Raw genomic sequence first — 27,344 nt, 5'->3', positions numbered from 1 at the left:
TATGCAGCATCTATATATGGGATTTTATTGGCAATGCAGTGTGCTCTGGCAACTGTCTCACTTCTTGGCTGCATTGTGTGAGGGTTTACTACAAGTTCATTTAAAAAATCAGTGTGTAGGATTTAGTAGCATCTAGAGGTGTAGTCTCAGATATAGTTGAATGCATACTATATTCAGTTTTGGCCATATTCGGTAAATAGAGCCCCCTAAATCTTATATACTGGCCCTTAAAATCCATGCATCTAAATATAATGCTCAAAAAAAGTCTAAATAAAAATGTCTTCACGCAGAAAATGTGTTCACTTGTGTGTTCACATGCACAGGTGTGCTTGTGTGTGTAAACAACTGTATACAGGTGTGAGCGGGAGAAACAGTGACTTACCACAGCAAAGGGGCTTAATGAGCACTACATGTAGCAGTGATAGAGGGGACATCCGTCTTTCTGTCCCAGGAGGGAGCTCGAGGAGATGAGAGTACAGCTCTGATAGATGACCACCTGAACCTCCAGCTCCAACTGCTGAGCACACACATACAGTATTTGCACACATTAACAAGCGCACACGCACACACACACGCACACACACACACACACGCACACACACACACACACACACACACACACACACACACACACACACACACACACACACACACACACATAACATTACAGCCAAGGACATGTTCGTTGTTCTAGCATGTGTGTCTGAACTGTGTGTTAAACCTGCATTAACAGTGATGTATTACCGCTTTAGTCCACATGCCGAGCTTGTTGGCATGCGGTAGTATATTTACATAACATCACGTGTTCTGTGTTTATCTCTGTGTTTTTGGTACCCACCAAATGATTTAGAAGAAATATGTGGCTTCATCCCAGTCAAATGCTTCAGCATCTTCATCAGCTATAGCTGCTAACTTGGTCTGTCTGCTGATGGTGTTGAGCAGGTCATGTTACATTTGGTTTTTAGAGCTGTTTCTCTGAAAACAGGTGCCTGCTCCAGATGGAAACAAGGTTGATGAGAGAGACATTAAGAGTTGGAGGTCATAAAAAAAAAAAACAATGCTACACTACAGAGCTCATGGGGTACAAGCAACATCTTCCATCAAATATCATAAATTTATTAGATTTATTGTTAATTATTTAGATATTTATAAGAGCAGCTTTAATTTGTGGATATTGTGTGTGATAAGCTCTTCACTTCAAACAAATACCACATTATGGGTGTGCAGATGACTTGTAATTTTCAGAAACAACATGCACACAAATAAAGTTGAGATAATGTGTTATAAGTTGAATAACTAGCAATAAGAAGAGAAACATTATTTTTTTTAACCTCTGCGTTATGTTATATTTCTCCAGTATGTTTCAGGCTTATACGGCTTCATAATGCATTCATTTCAACATGTATTGTTTGAGAGTGTATTATCACAGGCCAAATGTTAAGCAAAGAGACGCTGCTGACGATGACCTCAAGCTTTTCAGTGACAAAGAAATTACTTCTATCACTTCTGAACGTCTAATCTTAATGACATTCAGTTTGGGACGTGATGCTCTGTGTGGCTAGACGACACATTGCATGCCGATTATCAGTGGACAGCAATACATTCTGTCCAGTATCATGATAGCCGTGCCGTGGTTTAAAGATCTAAATGTATTGTTCACACTGATGTCTGTGATACAGCAGCTGTTCCTGTTGGTTAAGTCTTGGTATGGCTCTTTGGCTACACTTATTAAAGCATGTAACATTCATGCTACACTTGGCAGGGGTGTTTTTCTGGAGTGGTTGGTGGTTCTGTCGAAGTGTTGACGTGAGTCTGGGTAATCCACCGGCTGCTCCGCTATGCCTGTGCACGGCTCTGGGCTGGCCCCATACAAAAGAACAGACCTGAAAAGCACCATAATGAGGCACAGGCTGAAAGAAAAGGCATGTCTCTTTCCATTTCTCTGAGCGAAAAGAAAAGAGCAACATAAAAGAATAGAAGACAAGAAAGAAAAATGAAAATAAGCCTCCCAAATCCAGGTTTTTGGCTGTGCTGTCTCTTTGAGTTTATCTTTTTTTCATGCATGTGTTTTATTATGGTAATGAAACGTTGGATAAAAATAGTCTGGGATGGAAGAGCAACGGTTTTCAATGGAAAGACGAGAAAAATAGGAAGGAGGGGCTGAGGGTGCAGCTAAATGTCATTGATAAAACACATAAAGAAATTTAGACTGGCTTCTCTCTCCTTCATACGGGCCATTTCTGTGTCTTCTCCTTCTTTTCATTCTCTTCTTTCTTCAACAAAGCTTCAGTCCACGTCATGAATCCCAGGGGTTCACACAAAAACATGAAAACATTGCTCAGTCTGTGTCATGTCACAGTTCAACTTCAGAGTGCTCCAGCTACAGTAAACAGCACATCATTGACATTTAGTTGTAGCTGCCTAGAATCAAATAATCCTTTGTTGGTTTGATTTTTTTTTTTTAATGCATCTTCAACCACTAAAGCTAAGCAACAAAAGATGACTCCATATTAACACTAACAGGTTTTGTTTACATTAAGTATACTCGTGCCAGCACTCACTCGCCTCCTTCACTCGCCGCCTCAACAATCCACAGAGGAGTATTCTCTGAGGAAGACACGATGATACAAACAGAGCTGAAGATCAGAAAAGGTTGTACCGTCTTCCCACTGCAGAGAACATCAAAGTGCACCGTCCTCTGTGTGCTGTGATGTTAATCATTCAGCTTTAATGACCTCTGACCTCCCCATGCTCAGAGCAAAGGGGGTGGGACCAGGAGGAATCAGACAGGGTGGACAAAAGAGCAGGAACACCATATTATACTGCGTAGTGCAATCCAATGCAACGAGCCTGACATAATCTATTTTGAGTGTGTTACTCCTGTTTTCCAACACAGTTTTGTGTGTTTTTCAAATGTCTTCATGATTTTTGAGACATCTGTGTAGCTGCCTTTGCAATTTATTTAGCAACATAAGCATTCATTTGGAGTCGTGTGTGTGTGTGTCCTCCTTCAAGCCCTGTTTTTGGCATCCTCCAATTCCTAAAGGAAATATCTGGTTCCTTTGCAGCTAAATAAAATGTGTTTTACCAGGCACTGTAGTCATTACCTTTGCCATTTGGTGCTGAGCAGGTGTAGTTTTTTTGCTGAAAACAGCTTTTTGCTACATCGAAAACAATACTAAAAACAACAAAAATAATAAGCTGCAGTCAGGTGCTTATTCTCTGTGGGTTTGTCACTATGACCTCTTGTGATGTGATCTTTTTGAACCATTATTAATGTAAAGATACCGATTATAAGGTAGAGTAGGTCTCTCTCCAAAGTCACGCCATCAAAACACATTTTCATTCATCGTGTGCACAGGTAAGCAGGTAGGTAGGTACAGAGGTAGGTAGAGCAGCCAATTATTCGGGCCAAATGAGATTCTGGGGCCTGCGAGAGACACAGATGCCAGATTTATTGATTGCTGTTAAGCAAAAATGAAAATCACACCCTAGCCTAGCTTTAACAACTACAAACTACAGCCCTAAAGAATGTCCAAGATTAATCAACAGCTCTCTGACACAGGCACTATCGTAGCCACTCGTAGAGCCAGTGTACTATACGACCTCACATTGTACACAGATAGAAGTGGAGTTGACAGTTAAGGATGAAGAGACTCTGCACATGCTCACACACAAGCATGTACAGAACAGGTAGAGAACGTGAGCCCAGATGGAGAGAGACAAAAAAAAAAGAAAAGAAAAAGCGCATTGAGGTGATAGGTGGAGGTGACTGCATCATCCTTCCCTTTCATCCCACCTGGCGGTTCCACCTGTGCCCCGCCAGAAACCACCTCTCCTCTGCTGAAGGAGCTCGGGCTGGATGCTGCTGGGCACAGAGCTGGCAGCTCTCTGTCATGCATTATTTATCAGGCTGAGATCTGCAGAGCTCTCCTGCTTATTCTCACCCTGTTGTCTCGTAACTCTCTGTCACTTTGGAAGACTATATCTGCGCTCATTTATGCCTGCTTACATGTAAAACCTCTCACCCATCTCAAATGTTTCAGACAGTGGTGGCTTCTTTTTTTGGGTGGGAATGTCTTTCTTTTCTTTTTTTTCTTTTTTACAATGCAGCAAAGTTTCAATGTGATTTTTGTAAGAAAAAAATGTCAAAAATCTCTGATTCATCTTCTCAAATGTGAATATTTTCTGGTTTCATTAGTCCTCTATGACACTATACTGAATATGTTTAGGTTGTGGACAAAATAAGACATTTGAGAACATCACCTTTGGCTTTAAGAAGTGGTAATTTTATGAACCAAGCAACCAATCAATTAATCAAGAAAATGATCGACTGTTTATCATTAGTTGCAACTATACAGCAGAGTGTTTGTTAGTTATCTTTCCAAGCAAGGATTAAGTTGTTCCATGACACCATCGTTCCATATACCAGGAGTTAGCATGTGCTGTGCAAGCAGCTAATGCTCATATTTAAACTAAAAGCAGCCACAGTGCTGTGGGCAGTCCAATCATCAAATCATCAGTTGAGCTACATTATGCACTCAGTCTGAAATCAATAATGTATTTAGATGACTACCATTGTTTTTCATTCCACATGGACCTTGCCAACCTTACAATTGCTGTGTCATTTTTAATTACGTAATGATTATGTCAGTTACTGTTTTTGATATTTTATACCATTTCCAGTCTTGAGTAAGGCTCACCACAGCAATATGTATCACAATACCAATATACTTGTAAAGCAAATGAATGTTTAATCCAGTGAACCTACTGTGACACATTAAATCAGACAAAACCTTTCACTTAAGGAAAACAAAAAATTCTCCTCATACGATTTTATGAAGTTTTTACACGATTGCATAAACAGAAACAAAAACTAAACAACACAATGACAAGACAACATAATTAATAAATAAATGAACAGATAAACTTTGTATGTTTAAGTGGGCAGTGAAGCAAAATGGAGCAAATGAGTAAGCCACTCTGGCACGTTATACTAATAGTAAAAAGTAAGACAGTCATGCTGCTTAACTGGAAGCCTTTTTAGGTTTTGAAATTTGTTATTAAGAGTTGCCACCTGACAAAAAAATACCTCAGTCAAACCTTTTTCTTTTTTTTTTTCACTCAAGTTTGAGAAAATTCATCATCCCGCAACCAGGAAGATGCTGATGGAGGACTAGATGATTTCCATGACAGCAAAATCCTCCTACGTGCCAGGAGCGAAGAAAAAGCAATAACGTCTGCTTCCTCCACACGCACACCTGTGGTCTCAACGGGGACCCCAATTTTTTGCAAAGATTGCAATACAGGGACATTGCTGCAGATCTATTTTTAGTACGTCAGATGATGTTTTAAAAATAATGACCCCAAAATAAAACCGGCTACACCAGTCACATCTACTAGTTGTGTTTGTGTATATTTCAGCTGGTTTGACTTTGGAATAATGGATCCAGTGGAGGACCTTAAACTGTATGAGGCTGAAACGTTCATATGAAATAAAGTTTACTCTCTTAAATTTCAGTCGTTGAAATTTTTCAATTCAATTTTTTCTCTGATGATAAATTTTTAATTTTATTCATTTTTAATTACAGTATGTGTCGTAAACCGTTTACATATTCTTGAATCAAATTGTTCTTTTAAATTAAGAGCTATCTGATGAATAACATTAGATTTGAAAATGGCTTCTCACAGTATCAAGAGCAAAGTATTGCTTTGATATCGGGTATCATTATTGAAAATTATCAAACAGTTCTTTAATCTTTTCGCGGTACATCTTGTGTGATGTGCAGTTAAGTGGTGCTGAAATAAGAGATAAGTTGATAAATCAGATACGACGTGATTCTGAGAACAGTTCTTTACTGCACCTCAGTGATGATACTGTCTTGTTATAACTACACTTGATGATTTTTTTTCCTCAGGAGTTGAATAATTTAGTAAGAGTCCACTTAGTTTAGATACTGTGTCAGCATTTCATGAGGAACTAGGCTGGCATTGGCCTGGTTTGACTCATGGCATTAGAGCTTGATTATTTGATGTATATCCTGAACTTGAGGATAATGGACGGGAAGGTGGACGGTCAAGAGAGAAGCTGATACACTGCAGGGCTCAAACAAACTGGACTGATGAATAGATGCTTTGAGGAAGGTGCATGGTTCTTAATGCTTCGGTCATTTGTGTATCACAGCTTCGCTGTACCTTATTGTTCTCGTTGTTCTCACAGGGGGAGTGTGTGTTATTGAGACGGTGCAGGTCCATTGAGCAGCAGAGAGCTGGTCTCTCCCTGTGGAGTGTTTGCTCTAATGAAAGATCTGTGCACACATTCAGCCAGCTCAACCAGTTAAACAGTACGCGTGTACTAATAATCAACCCTGTCACGAGTTTAAACAATGTCTTCATGCTGATTTTAACGCCATTGTTTTAAATGTTTGGCCTTGTATTGATTGAATTTAGAAAATGACAAAAGTGCATCAACCAACAGGCCAAATTATTGTCATGCAATTGGTTTGTTTAACGACTTTTGATACTTCAAAATTTCTGATGACGAATCATTAATTTCCTATCATGACTTGCAAACCTTTTTGTTTTACTTCTGTTACTTCATTACAATACTCGTGATGATTTCAAACATACTGTATCAAGGGGGACATTTTGTATTATTATGCTGTGGTTTTACAGCCCTGTCCACTTGTACAATTTAAAGTTCATCTGCATGAAATGTGCAAAAAACGTTTTGAAGGTTTTGTTGTGTTCAAACGTCTCTCAGTCTGCCAGATGGTGGCACTGTAAGAAGCAGCCTTGCATATTGCAAAGTAATACTCTGTATGAGTAACCGAAGGAGGGCTAATTAATCTGGACATGCGTGAAGTATTTTTATGTGATATTGTTGTGGGTTGCTTTTCTATTGTGCTCTCTTGCATGTTTATACGTGTGTATTTGAATCAGAGGTGGACTGTAATCATCTCTCGTGAGCGAGTCGTAAATTCGCAAACAGCTGTTTGTGTTTTCTGTCAGTATAAAAATATGTGCAGTGAATGTAAAATCATCTTCGTGTGAATGTCCTTTTGTGTGACAGATGAAGAAACAAAGAGAACTTACAGCAGTAATACACAGTATGTTGGTTTGAATGCATCCACATTAACAAACAGAGTGTGTGACCTGGCTGGGTATATATTAGAAATATGCACTTAAATTTCTTTAATTCATTTATATCTTCTTACATTTTCTGTGGTTGCGTCCAGTAGATGCTTGTTCTAATAGTGTTTCTCAGACTTTGCTCCTGCACCTGAGGTCATCAAAACACCAATGAAGCCTTATTCTGTTTCATCATTGCCCCTTTCTTAGTCTTATCACTCTCTAATCATTGCTCCCTTTCTCTCTTCTGATTTTCACTCCTCTCCTTTCGACTCCTGTCCTCAGCTCTGGCTGTGCAGCTGACACTGTGAAACTGTAAATGTGTAGAGGTAACATCCTCTAGAGTGGCTGTACTCCAGATGTCATCAGGGAGGTTTAAAACCACATAAAGCAAACACAGACAAAATGATGTGTCATTCTTTTCTGTTGTGCATGACTCTGCTTGTCTTATGCTTGTTTTGGAGTTTGATGTGAAGTATAACCAAACGCTGAGAGGCTGCTAGTTAGTTGTCCAGAAACTACGAGCGTTATCCCTTTATCCCCTCTAATCTACAGCGAAACGGTTTGAGTTCCCTCTGTGTGTCTGTTTGGTGCCCTGAGGCTCCCAGAGGCTCCGCAGAAAATGGCCTGTTACTCTTATCAGCACCTCTCTCCCCCCTTTGCCTCACCCTGTCTCCTCCCCCCACCCATGTCCTCCTCCTCCTCCTCCTCTTCTTCCTCCACCAGCCCTTCACCCCTCTCCTCCCTGTCATCACTAGCCGTCTGCTACTTAATCCAATTATTCTTTTAAGCTGACACGCTCTGTAACTCACCACAAACTCTGGCAGATGACGCCTCTGTGCATCACGTACACCACATAAACACTCACAGAGCTCCTGAGCACTGTTACTGCAAATATTTTTTCACAGATGAAGGTAATGCAAAGTGCACACTCACGCTTAGAAAGTTAAAAAAAGGATCAAATGTTGCACGCGTGCATTGTAGTTGCCCCCTTCTGCTTGTTTTGTCTATTTTCGGGTGTCCTAACAGAAGCTTTAGGCATCGCTGTCACCCTCTGATTCACTGTACCCTTGAGGTGACTCTGTCTGTTTCTCTGTTCACTTCCCTGCTATGTGTTTAATAGCTAATGCATCTGTCTTCACACAGACACACCACCGGACACAGAAGGTCCCGCTCCCTCTTTGTGTGTGTCCTGTCCTTGTGGGGATCAAATGTCCTCACAAGCATAGAAAGGACATTTTGTCTGTTCCTCACCTATTTAAAAAGGATTTATTCAGGTTGGGATTCTGGCTTACATTTAAAATTAGATTAACTTCAGGTTACAGTAGAAGATACAGTTCATGGTAGTTCAGGATTAGGACTTTGATTTGGGGTTAAAATTTAAATTTGTGTCAGGTTTGTATGAGGGCAAAGTTTAAAAGGAGCCATTATACTCCACCAGAAGCTATTCTCCCCCCCACACACACACACCTACCCGATGTCTAACCAGGGGGAGCTGTGTCCAACCATTTCAATCCAACATTCACACCCACTTCACGCCATAATTACTCCGCTGTGTGGAGGTGAGAAAGGAGCTCTCTCTAGCTCTCTCTTTCATACTTGACACAACTATTTCTGACACTTTTAGCGAAGTTCAAAACTATGAATGCCTTCCAGCATGTGGCCGGACATCACATCTCACGAACTGAGACTTGTTGTCCCTGCCCTTAGGTTGGGCATGCAGCAGGTTATTCCCAGTCTGTGCGTGGGTAGTTGTATGTTTGTCCACATACACATGTAATATCATAACTTTGTGGGTTGAAGTAGCCAATCTACAGTTTTCTCCTTCAATCAACAATTTGTTTGCTAAGTAGCCCCTTCAGTCTAAAATAAATGTTATTTTGCACTGTCACGGTATGACAGCCTGCATCACTGCATCCTAAAAACGCGACACAAGTGCTGTAAAATTGCTGGCGTAAAGTAAATAGTAAATGTGCAGTAGCAGCCATGACAAGGTAATTAATCCCTGTGATTCTGCGATTTCACCCGAGTGCAAATCTTGACAAGTATTTCTGCCGCACAGGGGCGGCGAGCGTCACAAAAGAAGCTGTGTTGGGTTGTTTTTGGTGCTGACACGACAACAGTCAGGAGTAACAGATGGGTTTTGGTGTGTGTGCGTCTGGTCTATGTGTGTGTGTGTGTGTGTTTCAGGGTGACCGGGACTAGAGCTGGCTACAGCATGTGTTTGATCTGAATCTGAACAGAGGGAGTGTGAGCAGATCTGATCTGTAACCATGCCTCTGTTTGTCTGGTTGAAGACGTTTGAAAGGTCTTTCTGGGGGGAAAAGTCTGGTCTGGTTATTGTCTGGTGCTCACAGACTTCTGTTGACAACTTTTGTATGAATTGTTTGAACCATTCTTGCTGTTTTCACCTTTTTTTATGTATTACTGGCTGTTTCTTTGCTATGAGACAATTCTGAACTGTAGCATTTCCACTGTTATTCTGCATCTTATTCACAGGCCACACTGGGCCTTACTGTGAGTGTTTTTTCTCTGTGATATTGTGTTAAATATATTGTCTGTGGTTGTGTTTCATACTGCACATACGTGGTTGCACATTTCTGTGTGTGAATTCTGGGTAAGTACACTACATTTTCTGTGCAGATGCCACTCGCACAAGCGTGACGTAAACGTAATCCCGACTCACTCCGGTGTGTAGGTTGCAGCTTTTCCACAGCGACACACATCTGATCCATCTGTGAGTCACAAACCATCAACACCAGATCCTCCTCCCATCGCCATCAGTGTGGCGTTGCCCAGCGCTCATCACTGTATGTGTGATGTCCTTGTGTCGTGCCACATTTTGATTTCACACTCATACCACTCATCCTAACCTGTCCTGTTTCCCACAGGGAGAGTTTTTTTCCGGGGAGGGATGGGTTTGGTGGGATGTGATAGGGTGTGGGCGGTGGGTGCTCTCTTCCTCCTCTCCCTCCCTCCCCCACCTTGTTTTCTACCTGTGTCTCAATATAATGTTCGCCTGTTCCTCTTTGAATCTTTCTCATTTCCTTGCCATTGTTTTCTGTCCGCCCCGTTCCTCTCCTCTCCTCTCCCCCACCTCTCCCTTCCCCTCTTCTCTCCTCTCCTGTCTCTCCATCCTTTGCTTCTCACTGTTGCGATTAACTGGGCTCTGTCTTTATGTCGTATGTTCTTTTAGGCCCACGCAGTGCATCGCTGGCTAATCGATCAGGACAGTAGTGTGAGCTCTGAGATGCCGGATGGCCAAGGAGTATGGCACTATGATGATGAAGTAAATATCTGCAACACGTATATCTGGCTTTTCCTATTTCTATATATCTATATGTATATATATTTATATATATATATTCTGTATTTATGACCATCTTGTATCTGTCACTTAAAGTGTGTGTCACTATTGTTGCTCTGCTGTTGTTGTTTTTATCTTTATCTCTCTTGTTTTTGTTGTGTGTTGCTTATTGGTATTGTAGTTCTGGTTCCTTTGACTTTCTAGTGTTGCTGTTGTGCTGTGAGCTGATTCAGTCAGGTGTCGTGGGATCAGGCTGGAGCTTTTTCTTTGTTCCTGTCCTTGCTTGACGTATTGTACTAACTATGCTGATTTTTAAGTTTTCATTTGATTGTTTTTCTTTTGCGTTTTCTTTTTGTTTTTGTTTTTAGTTTCACATTTTTAAATATAACATGAGTGTGTATCTGTATCAGTATTTAACATCTCTCTATTTATATATATATCGGTGTCTGTGATTTCTCTGAATTTACTGTTCTCAAGCAGAGCATATTACATGGCAAGAGTCCACGGGCAAAATATAGATTTTGATATCTCAAGTTTTAGCACGTGTGCGTATGCTTCAACACAAAGTACTTCACACAACACAGGTTCACAGTAGTGATAATAGACAACAGTCCAAGTATTTTTCCTGTGGGTTCTTCTGATTTATAAAATATGCTTGTGTCATCTGTACCACTGTGTTCGTGTTAAGGATAAAATCAAGGTGTGTGTGTGTGTGTGTGTGTGAAAGGGAGAAGGAAACAGAGGACTTGTGTGAGGATGTGTCTGTTTTTGGTGGTCGACCTCTTCTAATCTTCTCAGTGTGGTTGTGTGCATGCTTTATTTCCGTCTGTGCATGGCTTCACTCTGTGTTTTACTATTAGATGTGATTTGAATGTCCGTCTGTGTCTCCGTCTGTGTTGTGTCTGTGCTTCAGTCTGTGTTTCTGTGTGTTTTCCATTGTGGTATTTCTGCCTGTGGATGTTGTGGGTTGAGCCTGCCTTTGCCCGTGCCTTTGATGTGTCAGTGTTGTGTTTGTGTACTGTGGCTGTAGTGTATTTCCTGTGTCACTGTGCTGTCATGTGCTGTGCCTGTGTTCTGTCTGGTTTTATCTATTTAAACAGTTAGGGATAGGTTTGCCAAAGGTTTTATTGCACCTTTCTAATACAGTAGATGATCTCGAGTCCATTTCCACTAAGTGGAGGAGAGATTATCTAAGTGCAATAAAGCTGCTGGGAAACTTGTTCCAGACGACACTCGCCCATGATGATTTCCCCTCAATCCTAGCTCCCCCCTTGCTCTCATGTCAAATTCCTAAATCTACTCTCTCGATCTCCATATTGCTCCCAAACTCTCTGGAGCATCATTATGTTAACCTTTACTGGACCTCAGCTAAACCATTTTCAGCTGACAAAGTAAACCAGTGCAGAGAACAAATGGCTAAAAAAGAGGCGGGGTGAACACATTTAACACCGAGTGAAGGTAACATATAGAGGGCAACTGGATACGTATGCAAACCATTATTAATCATAGGTTCTCCTGGCCGTTGACCCAACACGCAACAATATGGAGTATTGTCTTTCCCTCGGTGATGCTCATGAATGCGTGTGCATTGGGCAATTGTACTTTTCCTTTTTTCTTTAAAAATTTTCTTTTAGCTTTTGTGTGAATGACTGAGAGAATTTTGATTTATTTGTCTTAATCTGTTAGTTAGGTCTATACACACCAACCTGTAAGAACTAAAGACTCAATGCAACAGGGACTAAAGACCCAGTTTAATATTCTTCGGGTTTCCAAACAGCAAGAGCTTGGTGAGCAAGTAGGACTCACTGCAAATAACACAAATGACAAGGAAATGGAGTACAATATAGAGTACAGTGGATAAAGAGACAGCACGGTGATTGCTGAGTGGGAGCAGAGGTATATGAACACCTTGTATGTCCCAGAGACAGACAGAAAGAGTAGGGCAGTGATAGATCATCCTGAAGAAACCCAGTCCCCCCTTCACTGGCTCTGGCAAAACAACAGCAGCATAATAGTGTCTAGTGTCTACTCCACAGTGATACAGTCTCCCTTTCTGCCAGCAGTGCACAATTTCCTCTTTTATTACCCCAGTCCCGCATCTTAAAGGAACACTGTAGTTTATTATAACTTTTTAGTTTATTATTGCAGCTCCTGTCACCGTTTCATCTGTATTGAGGTGATTTATCAGAGAACATAGTAATTAATGCAACAAAAGCAGTCAGACAATCATACAGGTTGTAGACAAGCTACCAGATTAGCCCCATTATTTTAATTTGGAAGGAAAACCATAAGTAGCTGCACCCATAAAGTCATTAATATTCATTAATACTCAGCGTTTTTTTCATAAAGGCTTAAATCTGGGGCAACTGGACTTGGTTGTAGATTTGTGAAGATGTTTCACCTCTCATCCATGAGGCTTCTTCAGGGATTTTTGTAATTGTAAAACGTTTGCAGATAACTACAAAAGTTATTTAAATTATTTGCAAACTAGGAAAGGAGAAAACCTTTTGGTTTATGCATTTTGCAAACAGTTTTCAGTCCAGTGATTGGATATATTAGATTTCTGTGTTCGGTTCATATAATACATCCACTCTAAACTGTGATAGATGTTTACAACATACAGTTTAAGTCATTATTTAACCATTTATTCACTTTCAAATAAATCTAACCAACCTCTTGCTTTGTTTACATCCTGATTGTCTGACCACTCTTGTTTGTTCTTCTATTGCTTACTTTTATTGTTCTCAGCTGTCCGAGCTGAGCAAGTCCAATTCAGAATAATGCAGAGCCTTCAGTCAGCAGCTTGGTGACATAAATCATTGAGGACTCTCAGTAGTCTTCAAACTGGTCTCACAAACCATGACTCTTTCCCTGAGGGCTGATTTAATTTACACCAAAATCTAACGCTTCAACAAAAGCTCCGTCCCACCACAACCCCTGCTGTAAAACAGAATTGTAAGATGTCAGAGGTCTGTGTAAAGGGTCTGTCCCCTTTGCCACCATTAATAGTTAGTGAGCCTGGAGAATATCCCTTATCATCCCACAGCTCTAATTACCCCTCAGTGAATCCTTGGAGACAGATGCTAAGGGAGCCAAGCCCCATTCGTCACAGTGCGGCTGCATGGCAGACTCAATATGAAAAAAAAGCAAACTGTCACACTCTGCACTGTCACATAAATTCTCCCCCGTCTCAGTTTCTCTTTTCCAGCTGCTCCCCAGCCCACTGTAGATGCAGACTACATTAGGAAGCCCATTCATGTCCAGCCACCAGCAGTTGGCTGTAATTTGTTTCGGCTAGGGGGGGCAGAGTTTAATTTACATGTGAAAGGCCATGGCGTATTCAAATATTGTAACTCTCATTTTTGTCCCAGGGTTATTGATACCAGCTTCACAGAATACAGATTAAAGGTAGAAGGGGCTTTATCCCCTATTGTTCAAAACTGCAGAAGTCGTGTTATAATGTCTCAGTTGGCCAGATACCAACATTAGGAAGAGGACAGGAGAGCAGGATTCTCCTCGTCTTGCTGACCCATTAAGAACTGATCTTCTTTGGCTTTTCGCAACAGTGCAACACCTCATGGGAACAATATGGCCTACAAAGAAAACTTTCAATGGAGCCATCCCAAGTAACTATAACCTAAATGGCTTTATAAATGCAGACCACACCTATAGAACAGGTTCACTACACCATGTTCAAACACATTTTACATCAATAAAGAAGTCTGTGGCTTTGTGACAAGGGGCCCATAACAGGCTGAAATGAACAATGGGTTGCTTTTGTCATACACAGGTTACTGGATTATGAAATATGGATATTACCAGTTCAAACTGAGCAGAGATTCACTTATTTTACCTCAAGGCAATGTGAAGAAAACATTAAACTTCCTCTCAGTGTTTCAAAGAAACCATTTTTTACCTTTAGTATCTTTTTTTCCCCTGTGATCCTTTCTGTCTACCACCTAAGTCACCAACTTATTTACCACTATCTTACTTATTTTAATTCAAGTCATCTCTTTTGTGACTTCACCCTTTTTTTATTTCAGTTTTAAACAATTTCGTTTTATATTCTAATCTTAGGCACCTTAGTTGTCATCAATTTGAGTTTTCATGTGTGTTTTTACTTGATTAAAAAAAGAGAGAGAGACAAAATGAGCAACAATCAATGTGCATGCATGCATGTGCACGTGTTTTAGGTGAATGCGCAGAGTGCATGGTAAAGATGCAAGTATACTCCAAAAGAAGTGCTGGTCGAAAAAATCTGAAAGCTCTAGAAAACTCTTCTGCGATGGACAATCTTTCATGCCAAGACTGCCTCTGTGTACAGTTTCACCAATGTCCTGTCAACATTAGCTGTGATGATTACCTGGTTAATTATCTGCGAATAGAGAGCTGAAATCTAAAACAACTGTGAACAATAGCCAAGACAGATCTACTCAGTGATTCACAAGTATCTGCTTTCCTTAATACCAATCATGCAGGTTCAGTTTAGAAAATATCTAAAGCTTCCTGTACCTTTTTTTTAATGTGTTTTGCTACAGATTTACTTAAAATCTTTAATTTGAAAAAGTAAAAGTAATAATCAGTAATTTTAGGCCTAACAGTTTTACTTTTACATGTTATTAGTTCACCAGATGAACCTTCTAATAATGTGCTTTTAATTTGAAATTTCAAAGGTCATATCCATAAGAACCTGCAGAGCATTTAGGCGCCTTTAAATATGGCATAATAGTATTTTATTTTCATGCTACCCACAACCATTAAATCTCTGTATGTTACCAATACCAATGATCTATCTATCGATGCAACGGTTATTCTTATGGACTGTAAGGTAACTGGAAATCCTACTTGATTAAAGTGCAGCCCACCACAAACAGGATTTATGAGAGAAAGTAAAACATTTTCAAACAAATCTGTGAGACCGAAGATACAGATTCCTAGTTTGAGTGGTGGTTGTGTTAGATAGGGAGAAAACAATATAAAATAGATTTTATTTTAAGAAGGGAATAAACATATTTGCCTCCCCACATGGTCGGACGACAAGTTGCATGACCTTTTTCAGTTTGAGTATACCGCTGCCTGAACCGTACGCCTGCATACGGAGGGTTGCTGAGAGCTGCATATGCGTGTGTGTGTGTGTGTGTTGAATGCGAGTGAGCGTGCACCTGCATGTACTGCACTGTAGGTGAATGTGTGTGCGTTGACGCGTACATGAGTGTGTGTGTTTGAATCTGTCTGCGTGTGAGGCAGCGTAAGGCAGTGGAGTAATTGACAGTCTTATAAGTTAGTCAGTTTTATAATCTCTCTTTTGACTGCCCTTGCCTAACTGATGAGAGCATCTCCTTTAATTGCTTATATTTAATATTTATTAACACGTCAATCTCGGCAGGCAGCGCAGCATCTGGCCCCTGAGACAGCTGATATTAACTGTTCAAGCGGAAAGCAGCACGGTAGATACATCAAATATGGATTTATTTGTTAATTTAGTGCCGTACACACATTGAAGTGTGTATGATCCCTCTTTGCTGCAGGCAGCCACTCTGCCGGTTCATTGTAGCTAACATGATGATGAAGGTGTGTGCAAATGAGGGGGAAGGGATGGAGGAAGGAGGTCTGACTCAGCAAAGTCTAACAGATGAAGATGCATTCATTCTGTCAACAAGACTGTGGAAGAAGATACTGTACACACATCCACTGCGGCATGCGTTCAGTTAAAGCTCCCAAAGCACGTTTATTTATCATCACAGTCGCAACCGTTGCCCGAGACGTCCTCCCTTCTTTCAGCTGCTCCGTGAACCTCTTGCTCTTTCCATCCATCTCTTCTTTAATCTTTTTCATTCCCGGGCCTGTTACCTCACCACTTCCGCTCTTTACGGTGAGAAATGAGGCCGGTGCTGCACTGAGACAAGCTGGAATAAATGTTTGGAAATGCAACTGTGCCCACACAAATGGTAATAACGTACTGTAAACTGGCATATAGGCAGATTTAAGACCGAATGCACCGAGAATAATATAATGCGGAAAGACAGTAAAATATATTTGTTTGAGTAAAAAACTACTTCTTGTCAAGAGTCAAGAGTCATGCAGATTACAGCTATCGTCCAATGGCCTGCTAAAGTGAGAGATCTATGGCCTGATTGATGCATCAGCATCATTTGATTATTGATTTTAGCTTATCATGATATATATAAATCCATTAGCATATACAATGGGCTGAGTAAGGACAGAGATTTAATTGAAGCTCAATCTGTTGATAAAGCTTTCTTCTAGCTTGTATCACATTCAAAGAAACAAGTGTTTGTCAATACATGAAGATAATCATTGCTCAGACCTTTTTTAATTATGTTAATTTAATACACCCTACCTCACAAATTGTTGATTATACTTCAGTTAGTTTATATATAGTCCATAAAGTTTAATTACCTAATTTAATGGATAAAAATCGATTCAGTATCGACTGATCAATTGTTTGACTTTTTAAGTTTCAAATATCAATATCGGCCTCAGAAAATCCAATCTAATCTGACACTATGCAGCTGTAATTAAGTTAATAGCACATAGACCTTTTTAAAACCAACCAAGAGAGGGTGTTTCTTTACAAAAATGTCAACTCATCATTACATAATTAAAGTGTTAGGGAACCAAATATCCATCCATTTCCTGTAACCGCTTATCAGGGTCGTGGGTGGTTGGAGCCTATCCCAGCTGGCATTAAGTGACAGGCAGGGCACACCCTGGACAAGTAGCCAGTTTATCACAGGGCACATAGACAAATAAACATTTTTAGGCAATTTTAGAGTCACCAAATAACCTGCATGTCTTTAGACTGTGGGAAGAAGCCGCAGTACATGGAGAGAACCCATGCAGACATGTGGAGAACATGCAAACCTCCACATAAAAACTCCAGTTGGGTTTTTAATTAGGAACCTGTGAGGTGACAGTGCTAACCATCGCACCACCGTGCCCTCTAAATATCAATTCTTCTCATTTCTCTTCACATGGGATTCGCTCAATAACTTAATGTACGATAAAGAAAATGTTGAGTAAGGAATGCTAACCTCATTTTTTCTGTCAAGGAAAACATTTCCAATAATGCTGCCGCCATCGCTTTTGTTGCATACTGAATTCAGAAGGCATGTAGTCTGAGGATTGTCAGTGAATCCACGAAAAGCGAGAAGCTGTCAAAGGAAATAAGAAGTAGGCTGGTTGAGGAAAATTTATGTGCACCCAGAACTTTGTAACCAGATGGTTTGTAACAGTAAAAGGGTGATTTTTTTGTTGTTGTTGTACTTATTCCTCAAAGGACAGAGTACAGTTTTATTCTTGTGGGAATCCTAATAGAATCACATAATGTCCCACTTTAACTGAGTCATGTCGACAGTGGCAGGTGCAGTTTGTATATCATAGTTTCAGGACAGTACATTAGGTCTGAATAGAGTCTGAAAACTTGGGCCACTTCAGCTCTGCATCTATTAACAAGGACTGATTGAATTACGTTCTAGCTGCTCGGATCCTGTCTGATGCTGACTCAAGCCCGGTTGTGACTGATGGTTTAGAGTTTTTAAAATTATGAGTCTGTGTTTCCAGGGAGTGCCAGATACTGCGTTCATACAAGAGAGGGAGACCTGAAGAGTTGTGGGGACATATTCTGTCCACAGTGATACTCTTTCTCTCTCCTCCTGCACATCTTCACTCTGTATTTCCCCATCGCTACCTCTCCACTTATGAAGATTAATGGGAGCTTGGCTCTGCACTGACGTATCACTGCTGTCATTCTCCACTATTGCCTTCATCTTTTCTGCCTTCCTCCCTCGTCTGAGTATTTCTGACTCCCTGTTTTTGTCTTCCACAGGTCAGTCTGGCTTTGTCACGTTGAGGGGCATGTGCATTTGCTGAAGCATCTTTTTATCTACTGTATGTATGATAAGACTGAGCCAGAACGTGTGCTCTGACACGTGATATATAGTCTGCCTGCAAAGTGAAGGCACATTTAACACCTGCTGCTGTTAATGCAGAGTTAAACTACTCTGTCAGAGACTTGGCAAGTGTAATGTAGCTCAAGAGCTGAAGCACAGGATAAGGAGTTGAAAATGTGTCTTATGTGTGTGAGTGTGAGTATTGTGCCAGGGCTGCAGTAATCAGCAGGACCCAGCCCATACTCTCTTTGAAGCTGCTGCAGGCCGATACTGCAGAGCATCATTCTGCCACTAGAGGGCCATTATGACAAATTGAAAGCTCACGTAGTATACGGTATATTTTATCTTTAATTTATAACCCTGCACCTGTTTGCTTTGGCTACCACACAATTTTCACCTGGCAGTGAGGATCTTGTTCAGCAGGGTGACTTGCACAAGAAGTTTCATGTTTTTACCCCATAGAAACTGACCAGCCTGCAGATCCCTAGCTGGCTTCCCATGCAGAAACTTTGATAATTTGGTTCATTGGAGCATCGAGAAAAGTTGGAAGCATTGCAACATGGAATTTGGACCTGCAGTGACCATAAATGTATACCTGTTTCGTCTGTCTGGTGTTAAGTCTAAGAGGCAGTAGGAATAGAGGCCAGACAAGGGCCAAGAGTGTGACAGGTTGAAGAAAGACAGCTGACAGACTATCAGTGTTTATGTTGATTCCTCCCCCACCTTTTCAACTCTAGCCACTGTTCTCTGAGACATCAGGACACGGGCAATAAACCACCACAAGCAGCACACGTGGACAGCTGTAGTCCTTTATCCTGCAAACAAGAGGGGCTCGACATAGGGTGCAGAGGGCACGTCTGTCCCAAACCTAAATCAACTGGAGTGTGGCCTATATGCTTTATAATGACCTGCAACATACTGTGATAGTCAGTGAGACCCCTGCCCCTGCAAGAGTTTTCCATAGTATAGCAGCAAGTATCTTAGCATCATCATCTTTCTTTTTGTGCCATGACTCCACGCCACTTAGATAAACACCTCCAGAGAAAGCCTCCGTCATCACTCACTTGCCTCTGCCACACCTTTAGGAGGTTTTATCAATTAGTATCTGATAAGTTATCATTCTTCTCCTCAGAGTTGAGTTGGCTGAGCCAAAGGAGGTTTTATGTCAGAGGGAAGAGTTGCAGTCCCCTTTTTCGCAGAAGACCACAGGATAATTTGTCATGTCTTCATGGACATTAGTGTCCGTGTTCCCCTGCCTCACATTCTTTGGCAGCGGAGCTCTCATCGCTGTCCAAACTTCATACTGTGGACAGGAGAGAAATCCCACGTGATGTTTTTGCCCAGGTCACGGTCCAGTGGCACTGAGTAGTCCGTATCCTTCTTTCCACATTGCCCCCTCCTTCTCCTCTCCTACAAGCATTTATCTCTCTGCATGGTTTTGGCAGCGATGTGCTTTTCCCAGCATTTAGCCAGGAGAGGGAGAGAGGAGGGGAGAGGTAGAGAAAAGGAGGCCTTTTCAAGCAGGGAATGACGGACGCTTTATTAAAAGAGGCAGGGCCTTTTGAGAGGCTGGCCCCTCCGTGCTCCCCCCACCCCGTGTGTCTGGCCCATTGTCACGGGGCGGTGGCAGCAACCCCCCCGCTAGCCGCTTTGTCACTGTAAGTCACCTCACAGACTGAAACAGACCCACTCCGAGAAAAAAACACCCCAGAAACACACCCATTCTCCACAGTAACTCTACGCTATTCTGGTATTGCCTGGTCCGTGAAAGAAAATGATTGTCTGGCTGTCAGAAAACATACAGGAGACACAGAGATGGGCGTGACGTGTGGGGAAGAAGGGACAGGAGAAAGGAGGGATAAAGTTAGGGTGACACAGAGTGTTGGGGTGCAACAAAACCTGAAAGGTGGAGAGGATAGATGAGGTGGAGAGCAGAACATAGAGTGTGATGGAGGGTGGAAGACGGGTGAGAAAAAGATAGAGATGAAGGAGGAAGCAAGAAAGGAGTTTGAGGCGAAAACAAGTGAAGCAGGTTGAAAAATTAAGTTTGAAAAAGTAGCCAAGGTTTAGCTAAGATGTAGTCAGGAAAGCCAGGGTGAGAGTGTGGGGTGCCCATTTGTTTTTGGCTGAGTGTGAAATGTGTGTCTTTAGATACAGGCAGCATTCCTCCAGAGATAAACCCCTGGGCCCCCTCAACCCCCACCCTCCCTAGTCTCTCCACCCACCATGCTTACTCAAGTGTGTGTCTGGACGTGTGTGTGTGTGTGTGTGTGTGTGTGTGTGTCTGTGTGTGTGTGTGTGATCGTGTTTACGTTGGACGGGGGTCTACGTGCCCTGTACCACAGCACTCGCAGGGGGCAACAGAAAAGACAGCTGTGTGTTTGAGAGAAACAGAAAACATAAAGAACGAGAGAGTGGAGGGCCAACAGGCATGCCAGTCAAGACCGTCACTTGTGGAGTGAGTACCACCATCTCTGCTGCTCTCCGTCTCCTCTTCACCTTCTTTCTCCTAAGCTCTCACTTCATATCTTTTCCTGTCACTCTCTCTTGTCTCTTCATATTACCTCTCTCCTCCACCTGTACACTTCTCTATCACTCTTATTTTATTGCTGTCACTCTCTCCCTCTTTTTTTTCTTTTTCTTTTCTTTTTTTTTTTGCAATGTTTTGGTCTGTTCATAAAAATCCTTGGTTGCATTTTCTCAGATTTAATGCACCTGCCATTGCTCCCTGTCTTTATCCTTGCACATCAGACAGTAATGGGCCAATAATTTTGTCGCTGGCGTTGCTCCCAGCCTTAAATCCATTTCTTTCATCTTTACTTTGCCTCTAATACATGAATATTGATGTGTTTGTACTTACTATTTGTCCATTTTATTCAAGCTTATATATTTTTTTAATTCTCTGCGTTTGCTCTCCGCTCGCTAAGTATCTTTCTCCTTCCTGCGTCCGTCCACATAAACTGTTTTGGAGACTTCTCCCTTGCTCCGCTTTCACTGCTTGTTCTTGTTTTTCAGTCCTGGATGTGCCCTCGTCTTTAGTAATGACAAAGACAAATGAGAGAAAAGGCAGAGCAAGAAAGAGAAAAAGAGATACAGGTCATGGAGATGTAAACAGGTCCTTCTTAATAAGAAAGTGATCTGTCACTTGTGAAATGCAGACTCATTTGTTTTGGTTTTAAGAAGCTGGTGGAGTTTTTTTTTTTAAAACACAGAAGATAGTCATTGCTTACAGACCCAAACATAACCTGTCCTGATCAAACTCATCAGCCTGAGCCTCCCACAGCAACATGGGAGGGAGCTTGAGTATCTTTGAGAGTGATGCATGTGTGTCAAAGATTAGTGTAAGTGCGTATATGTGTGGGTGTGTATCGTGTTCTGTATTCCTGCTTAATCTTGTTTTTCGACTTCATTTGTTCCTCTATTTGATGTTCAGATTGTAGGATGTCTACCAGGATTAGCTGTGGTAAGTAAACTGGAGGTCAGTAAACTGATTAGCGGGTCGATTAATGAGATTCTTTTAGCGTGGCTTCACTGAAGACTATAGAGTATTTAATCTACTGAACTAGCAGAGGTAATGGCAACACAGGGCACATGTTCACAATTTCCTGTTGCCAGGATGTTGGTGAGTGCTAATTTTGTGTCAACCCCGGTTTACCTGGCGTAATAAATGAAGAAGAAGAAGGTTGTGAGGTTTTACTGTAGATGATGCAACTTGTAGAAATGCACCTATTTATAGTTTATCCCTCCCTCCCTGACGACAAACTGAAGTCAGTTTTACGATGCTGTCAGTGGTTGTTGTTGTTTTTCTCACTTCTTGCAGTATTTCATCATTTTTAGTTCCCCCCAAAGATAAGAGAGAAATTTGGAAGTAAACAGACTAACTGGTAAAGTAAAAAAAAAAAAAAAAATTTAAACAGCTAAAAGATCTTTGTTTGCTGAGAATAACAGTGAGAAGTAGTGGATGAAGTATTTGCATCCTTTACTTAAAAATAGCAATACAGCAGCAAGTAAAAGTCTCTGTAAAAGTACTCATCATACAGAGTAACCCCTATCAGAGTTTTATTATTTCTTTATAATACATTGGATTATTATTACTGATGCATTTACATGTGAGTAGCATTTCAATGTTGTGACTTTAATATCCTGTTGGATAATTTAATCTATAACAAAAACGTATTTAATAAACTCATCACACATTTTGTTGGTAAAATCTTAATCTGAAAGTAGCAGTCGAAGTAAAAAAAAAACTCTAAAATGTTGTGGCACGGTATTGTTAAGTATCATAAATTAGAAACACACAAGTACCCTAAAATTTGATTTGAATGCAGTTACTGATGTACTTAGTTACTTTTCACTACTGCAAAAAAAAGTACTTCTACGCCTCTGAGGGTTTTCTGTAGCTGTTTTAGCAGTTGATCAATAACTTTATTAATGGTTACATGAAGTTTAAATATCCAGTATCTTGATATAGATTTCAGGTCAGTCCAATATCTGGACTAAATCTATGTACACCTTATATATTATATATTCTTTTTGTCCCACGAAACGGTTATATTCTGCATAATTACTGTTACTGTGCAGTAAAACACAGGATATTTACCATATCTTGATCCTATCCTCCATAGGTTCCAAGCCCTATCTCCTCCCTATGGCTTTCACCCTCTTTGTCACCCCTACAAAAGATCACAATAACCATGACAATCTCATCTTCAAGCGCAGAGGCTGCAGCAGGGCCAGATATAAAGAGACAATCAATGAGTACGGCAGGGACAAACAGTGGGATACAGAGAGGGGGAGGCTGGGAGTGTGAGAAAGTAAATAGTAAAAATGGGACAAGACGCTTCGCCACGTACGGGGAATAGAAGCATACAGGCAGACAGATTTACATACAGACAGACAGTGTTGAGTGGGGGAATGTAAGAGTGTAATCCCAGTGCCCTGCACGCTTTCTTCCTGTAAATGTGTCCATAGCTGAATGCTCCCACGGGTCTCAGTCTGACTGACTCTACACTTACTACATCTCGGTAGCCGGAAACAGCCCGCTGCCTGCTCATCTTCTTCAAGCAGCCTGAGAGATGAAGGCAGAAATGGAGGCCCGAGGAAGAAGGAAAAAAAAATAAAAAAGGACAGAGAGGAAGAAAAATCAATTTCTAGAACAAATGCAAGTCAGCAGAAAAAGGGTGATGAAATGGCTGTTTAAGCACTCTGCAGTGATTTCCATATCCGCTGTTTAGTGTTCCTCTAAAATACACAGACCAATCACACTGTTGGTTTAAATACATCGAGATATTGAGTTCAGCGAGGAGAAAATAGCAGACATTAACCAGAGTTTGGTGTTCTTGCACAATTTTATGTTGTTTAAAGTTCAGGAAATTATTGCAAGTAAAGCAGGACTTGTGACATGCTGAACATACGTATGCACCTTATTTTCACCTTTCTGCTGGGTGTACAAATAGCTGTGGCTGTGGCTCTTAAAATATGTATGATTTGCACCTGGTGCTGTGTCTGCAAATTCACGTTGTGTGCATGTGTGCGGGTGAGTGTGTGTGTGTGTGTGTGTGTGTGAGGGAGAAAGAAAAAGAGGGACTCTGTGTTTTGTGAATTTTATGTTAATTTTAATAGAAATACCGAAGCAGATAATAGTTCCATCTCCAAGTAAAATCAGCCTGGATCTTTGGCAGAGAGACTCGTCCATTGACATTCAATGGAAGAGCTCCAGGATTTGTCTCTTGATTTCATTAGCAAAACCATCTTGGCTCTCTCTCCTGTAGCAATAAGACCTGTTCAGACATCGACTAACCTGTCTAGACTGTTTGGAAGGACATGACACACTTAAACCAGTGGTCCAGTGGTAAATCTGATAAAGGAATTACTTTTTCATCTTCAGACCTCTAAATGTCCTTCAAATGAAACAATCTGAGATAGAAAATGTGATCTTTGGTTGAAGTGCTCAAATCTTACATCCATAGTAAGGCCTCAAACCTGTGATGATGGTGTTACAAGTAGATACTGCTTCATTTTAACCCTTAAACTGTACCTACAAGTGGGCAACAAGCTAATTTCTGCTTCTTTTCACAGGAAAATAGTGATAATTGTTGTATTTAAATATATAAAGCAACAATGCATTGAGCTCGAAATGATAAGTCATTGCCTTTGAAGTCACCATATACAGGTAGAAACAGTAAAAATGCTCTGGTGCTGAGGTGTAGGGACTCTGATGAGGTTTCTTTCCACGTAGGTCAACAAAAGCAGATGTGAAAGAGGTTACTGTGATGATACAGTATCTGTAAGTAAGTCTGCAATAGTGTGCATACGGCACTGCAAATAGACAGAAGGGTAACAGTGTACACAAGGATCTAAATCAGATGAGGAGATAGCATGCAGGAGTTATTACAGCCATTTTAAAGCTCGCTGTCTTAAATCCTGATCTTTACAATTAGATCACAAACACAGTGAGAGTCTACTTTCTGCTCTCTGCCTCCCCATTCATGCTCACAGACACACAAACATGCATACACACACATTCAATCTAACTCCATTCAGAATCTTCGCAAACTCAAACACACACACACACAATCGATATCTTGTGAAAATGATGATCCTTTTGATGTAGCCATTCGTTGCAGAGGATCTTCATGGCTGGGTATGCTGATCTCAGGCATGCATCCTCATGCACATACAGTATACACACACACATACGTATACACTGAGTTTTCGAACACTGCAGTCCACCAGCGAGGGTGGTGATGTCATTCTGTCTGCTGCAGCGCCAGCAGAGGATGCAAGCAAGGGAGGGAGAGAATAAGAGAGAGAGAGAGACAGAGAGAGAGAGAAAAACGTAAGAAGCAAGGGATGGAGAAGGGAAAGAAGGCAACAGGAAAGAAAAGCTGAGATAAAGACGAGGCGAGAGTGTTCAGGACAGAGGATTTTCTGTGATGAGATAGGGGAATAATTTGACTTGGTAATTTGGAGCTCCATTATGAAGAACCTTGCACTGTCTCAGCCTGAGGACAGTTGCACGCACATTGCACGACAGTGTGTGTTGATATTGCTAACATGGAGCTGCTGAGCAGGTTATTGTCTGTTTCTGTTGCTCTGAACAGTATGATTAATGTGCTCGCTCATTTTTCACTCAGCCCCAGAGCCCAAAGCCTGTCCACTCTCTACGGGAACAATTAGAGACACACACATTCATCTAAAAAGATACTGGTGTCCAGGAAGATGTTGCAGAGGAATTACCAGAGAACATTTTTAGACTGTGACATGTGCACTGCACCTGTTTATGTCTGAGTTAGTGGATGGGTGTGGTCCGCCTGCATCCTTATCTCCCGGTGCCACACACACACTTCTTGACGCAAGCAGAAAACATGCAGATCTAAAAAGACTGACCACGAGGAAAGTAAAAACGCTACAACTAGCGACATCATCCTCGACTCTCTCTGTGGGATTTTAGTGCGAGTCTTGTAAACTTCAACAGGCTTGTTTCTGAGGGGCAGTGAACTGAGTTTAGGGGGGGGGGGGGGGAAGCCAGCAGAAGGGCCTCAGTCAGGGTCACCATGGTGTTACCATGCCACCATTTGCTGTGGGACTGTATACATTGTGTTAGGTTGTGTGTGTGTCCTTGCCTCAGCTGTATTTGCTCCAACTTTGATGAAAGGATTTTTTTGTGTCACCATGGAAGAGCCGGCAAACACTTCATGCAACAGAAAGTATATACCCGTGCAAAAAGACACAAAAAGAGAGAGCACAGTGCTTCAGAAAGTAGTTCTTTTTCCATTGAGTCTTACTATGCATTGATCAGATCATTTGGCGTTTGATTTGGTCACTTTTCTACAGTAACAAACACAGACACTTGCTCATTCACATTCAAGGTATATTTGTGGAAACTTTTCAGGATGTTGTATCTCAGTATGGTGATCGTAACTCCAGTGACAGGTGTGCCGGGGTCAGTTTGTTGCTCTGCAGCAGCCTAGAGGGAGGAGGTTAGTGGGTTTTAATCCTCTTCAAAGTGAAAGTGAATGAGAGAGGGAGGACATGGCTTACCGAAACAGCTTGGCAACTGTGAGTAAATAAACAGCTAATTGAGACAACATAGAGTAATTGTAGCTTCATATTAAAATAATTATCTAAATAGCGTGTTGTAGATTTATTAACACATTTCTGTTGCTTTACAGTGTGCGCAGTGTTTTTGTGTTTTGCCTGTCGGTGTGTGTTTGTAGTTGAGTATGACTCAGTGGCTTTGACAATAGGAGTAGTATGCCTCAATTGTCTGTGATCATAAGCTAAAAACAAAAACATCTTATGAAGAGAATGACAGTTATTCAGAGGCACTCAGTGGCACTCTGCATGAGTCAGTGTACTCACACAAAAGTCAAGGATTTATTACTTTACACACAGAATGCTGCACACTGTGTAAAGTTCATCTGATAAGTATAAACTTTGCATACGATAAACTCCATCTCTGTACCAGAAATGAGGAAAAACAATCACAGACTGTCGACTGATAGTGTTTTGTTATTTGTATCAGCTGGAAGCAACTTTTCCTTTCAGAGTTTTTTTTTTTTCTTTCTGTAGTGACCTCTCTCTTTGCACAGCGCTGTGCCATTTGGTGTCATGCTGAGGGTGTGTTGTGTCATTTGTTGCTATGTTTCTCCTACAGGCATGTGGATCCTTTATCTTTTTTGCTCAGGCTCTCTCCCTCTCTGTCAAAAGAGGGCAGACAACCCTGTCACAATAGATACAACAGCTTAAAACGGTGTGTTATGAAGTTGAGAAAAGCTGTTTCTTTAGTGTGTGTGAAGGCAGCATTTGGTGTTTGTGCGGTTTCTAAATGAATTGATTCTCTTCATTTGTGTGAAAACTGAATGATTGGAGGGTTGATTGTTTTTCCTGCCCAGCGTGTTGAGATAGCTGGTTAGATGGAAGGAGGGATGTTCACGGGGGAGAGGAGATTATGTAAATGAAATGAAAAAGTGTAGGGTTTGCCGCAGTCG

The 27,344-nt window shown here is 41.2% G+C and overlaps 1 protein-coding gene across 3 annotated transcripts in view; it reads left to right on the top strand.

Moving 5' to 3' along the window:
• Window positions 1–27,344, top strand: part of ank1a (ankyrin 1, erythrocytic a) — a 100,982-nt gene that overhangs the window by 37,985 nt on the left and 35,653 nt on the right. For 2 of the 3 annotated variants that reach the window (XM_027278087.1, XM_019275198.2), the window contains exon 3: window positions 10,328–10,420. In XM_027278087.1, coding sequence (XP_027133888.1) covers window positions 10,328–10,420 — 93 coding nt within the window. Of the gene's footprint in view, window positions 1–10,327; window positions 10,421–20,601; window positions 20,810–27,344 lie in introns of those variants that run through there. The other variant, XM_027278088.1, reaches the window with a different exon arrangement.

This window comes from Larimichthys crocea, chromosome III (assembly GCF_000972845.2).
Source record: "Larimichthys crocea isolate SSNF chromosome III, L_crocea_2.0, whole genome shotgun sequence".
NCBI classification, from domain to species: Eukaryota; Metazoa; Chordata; class Actinopteri; family Sciaenidae; genus Larimichthys; species Larimichthys crocea.
This window is presented reverse-complemented; position numbering and strand designations above follow the sequence as displayed.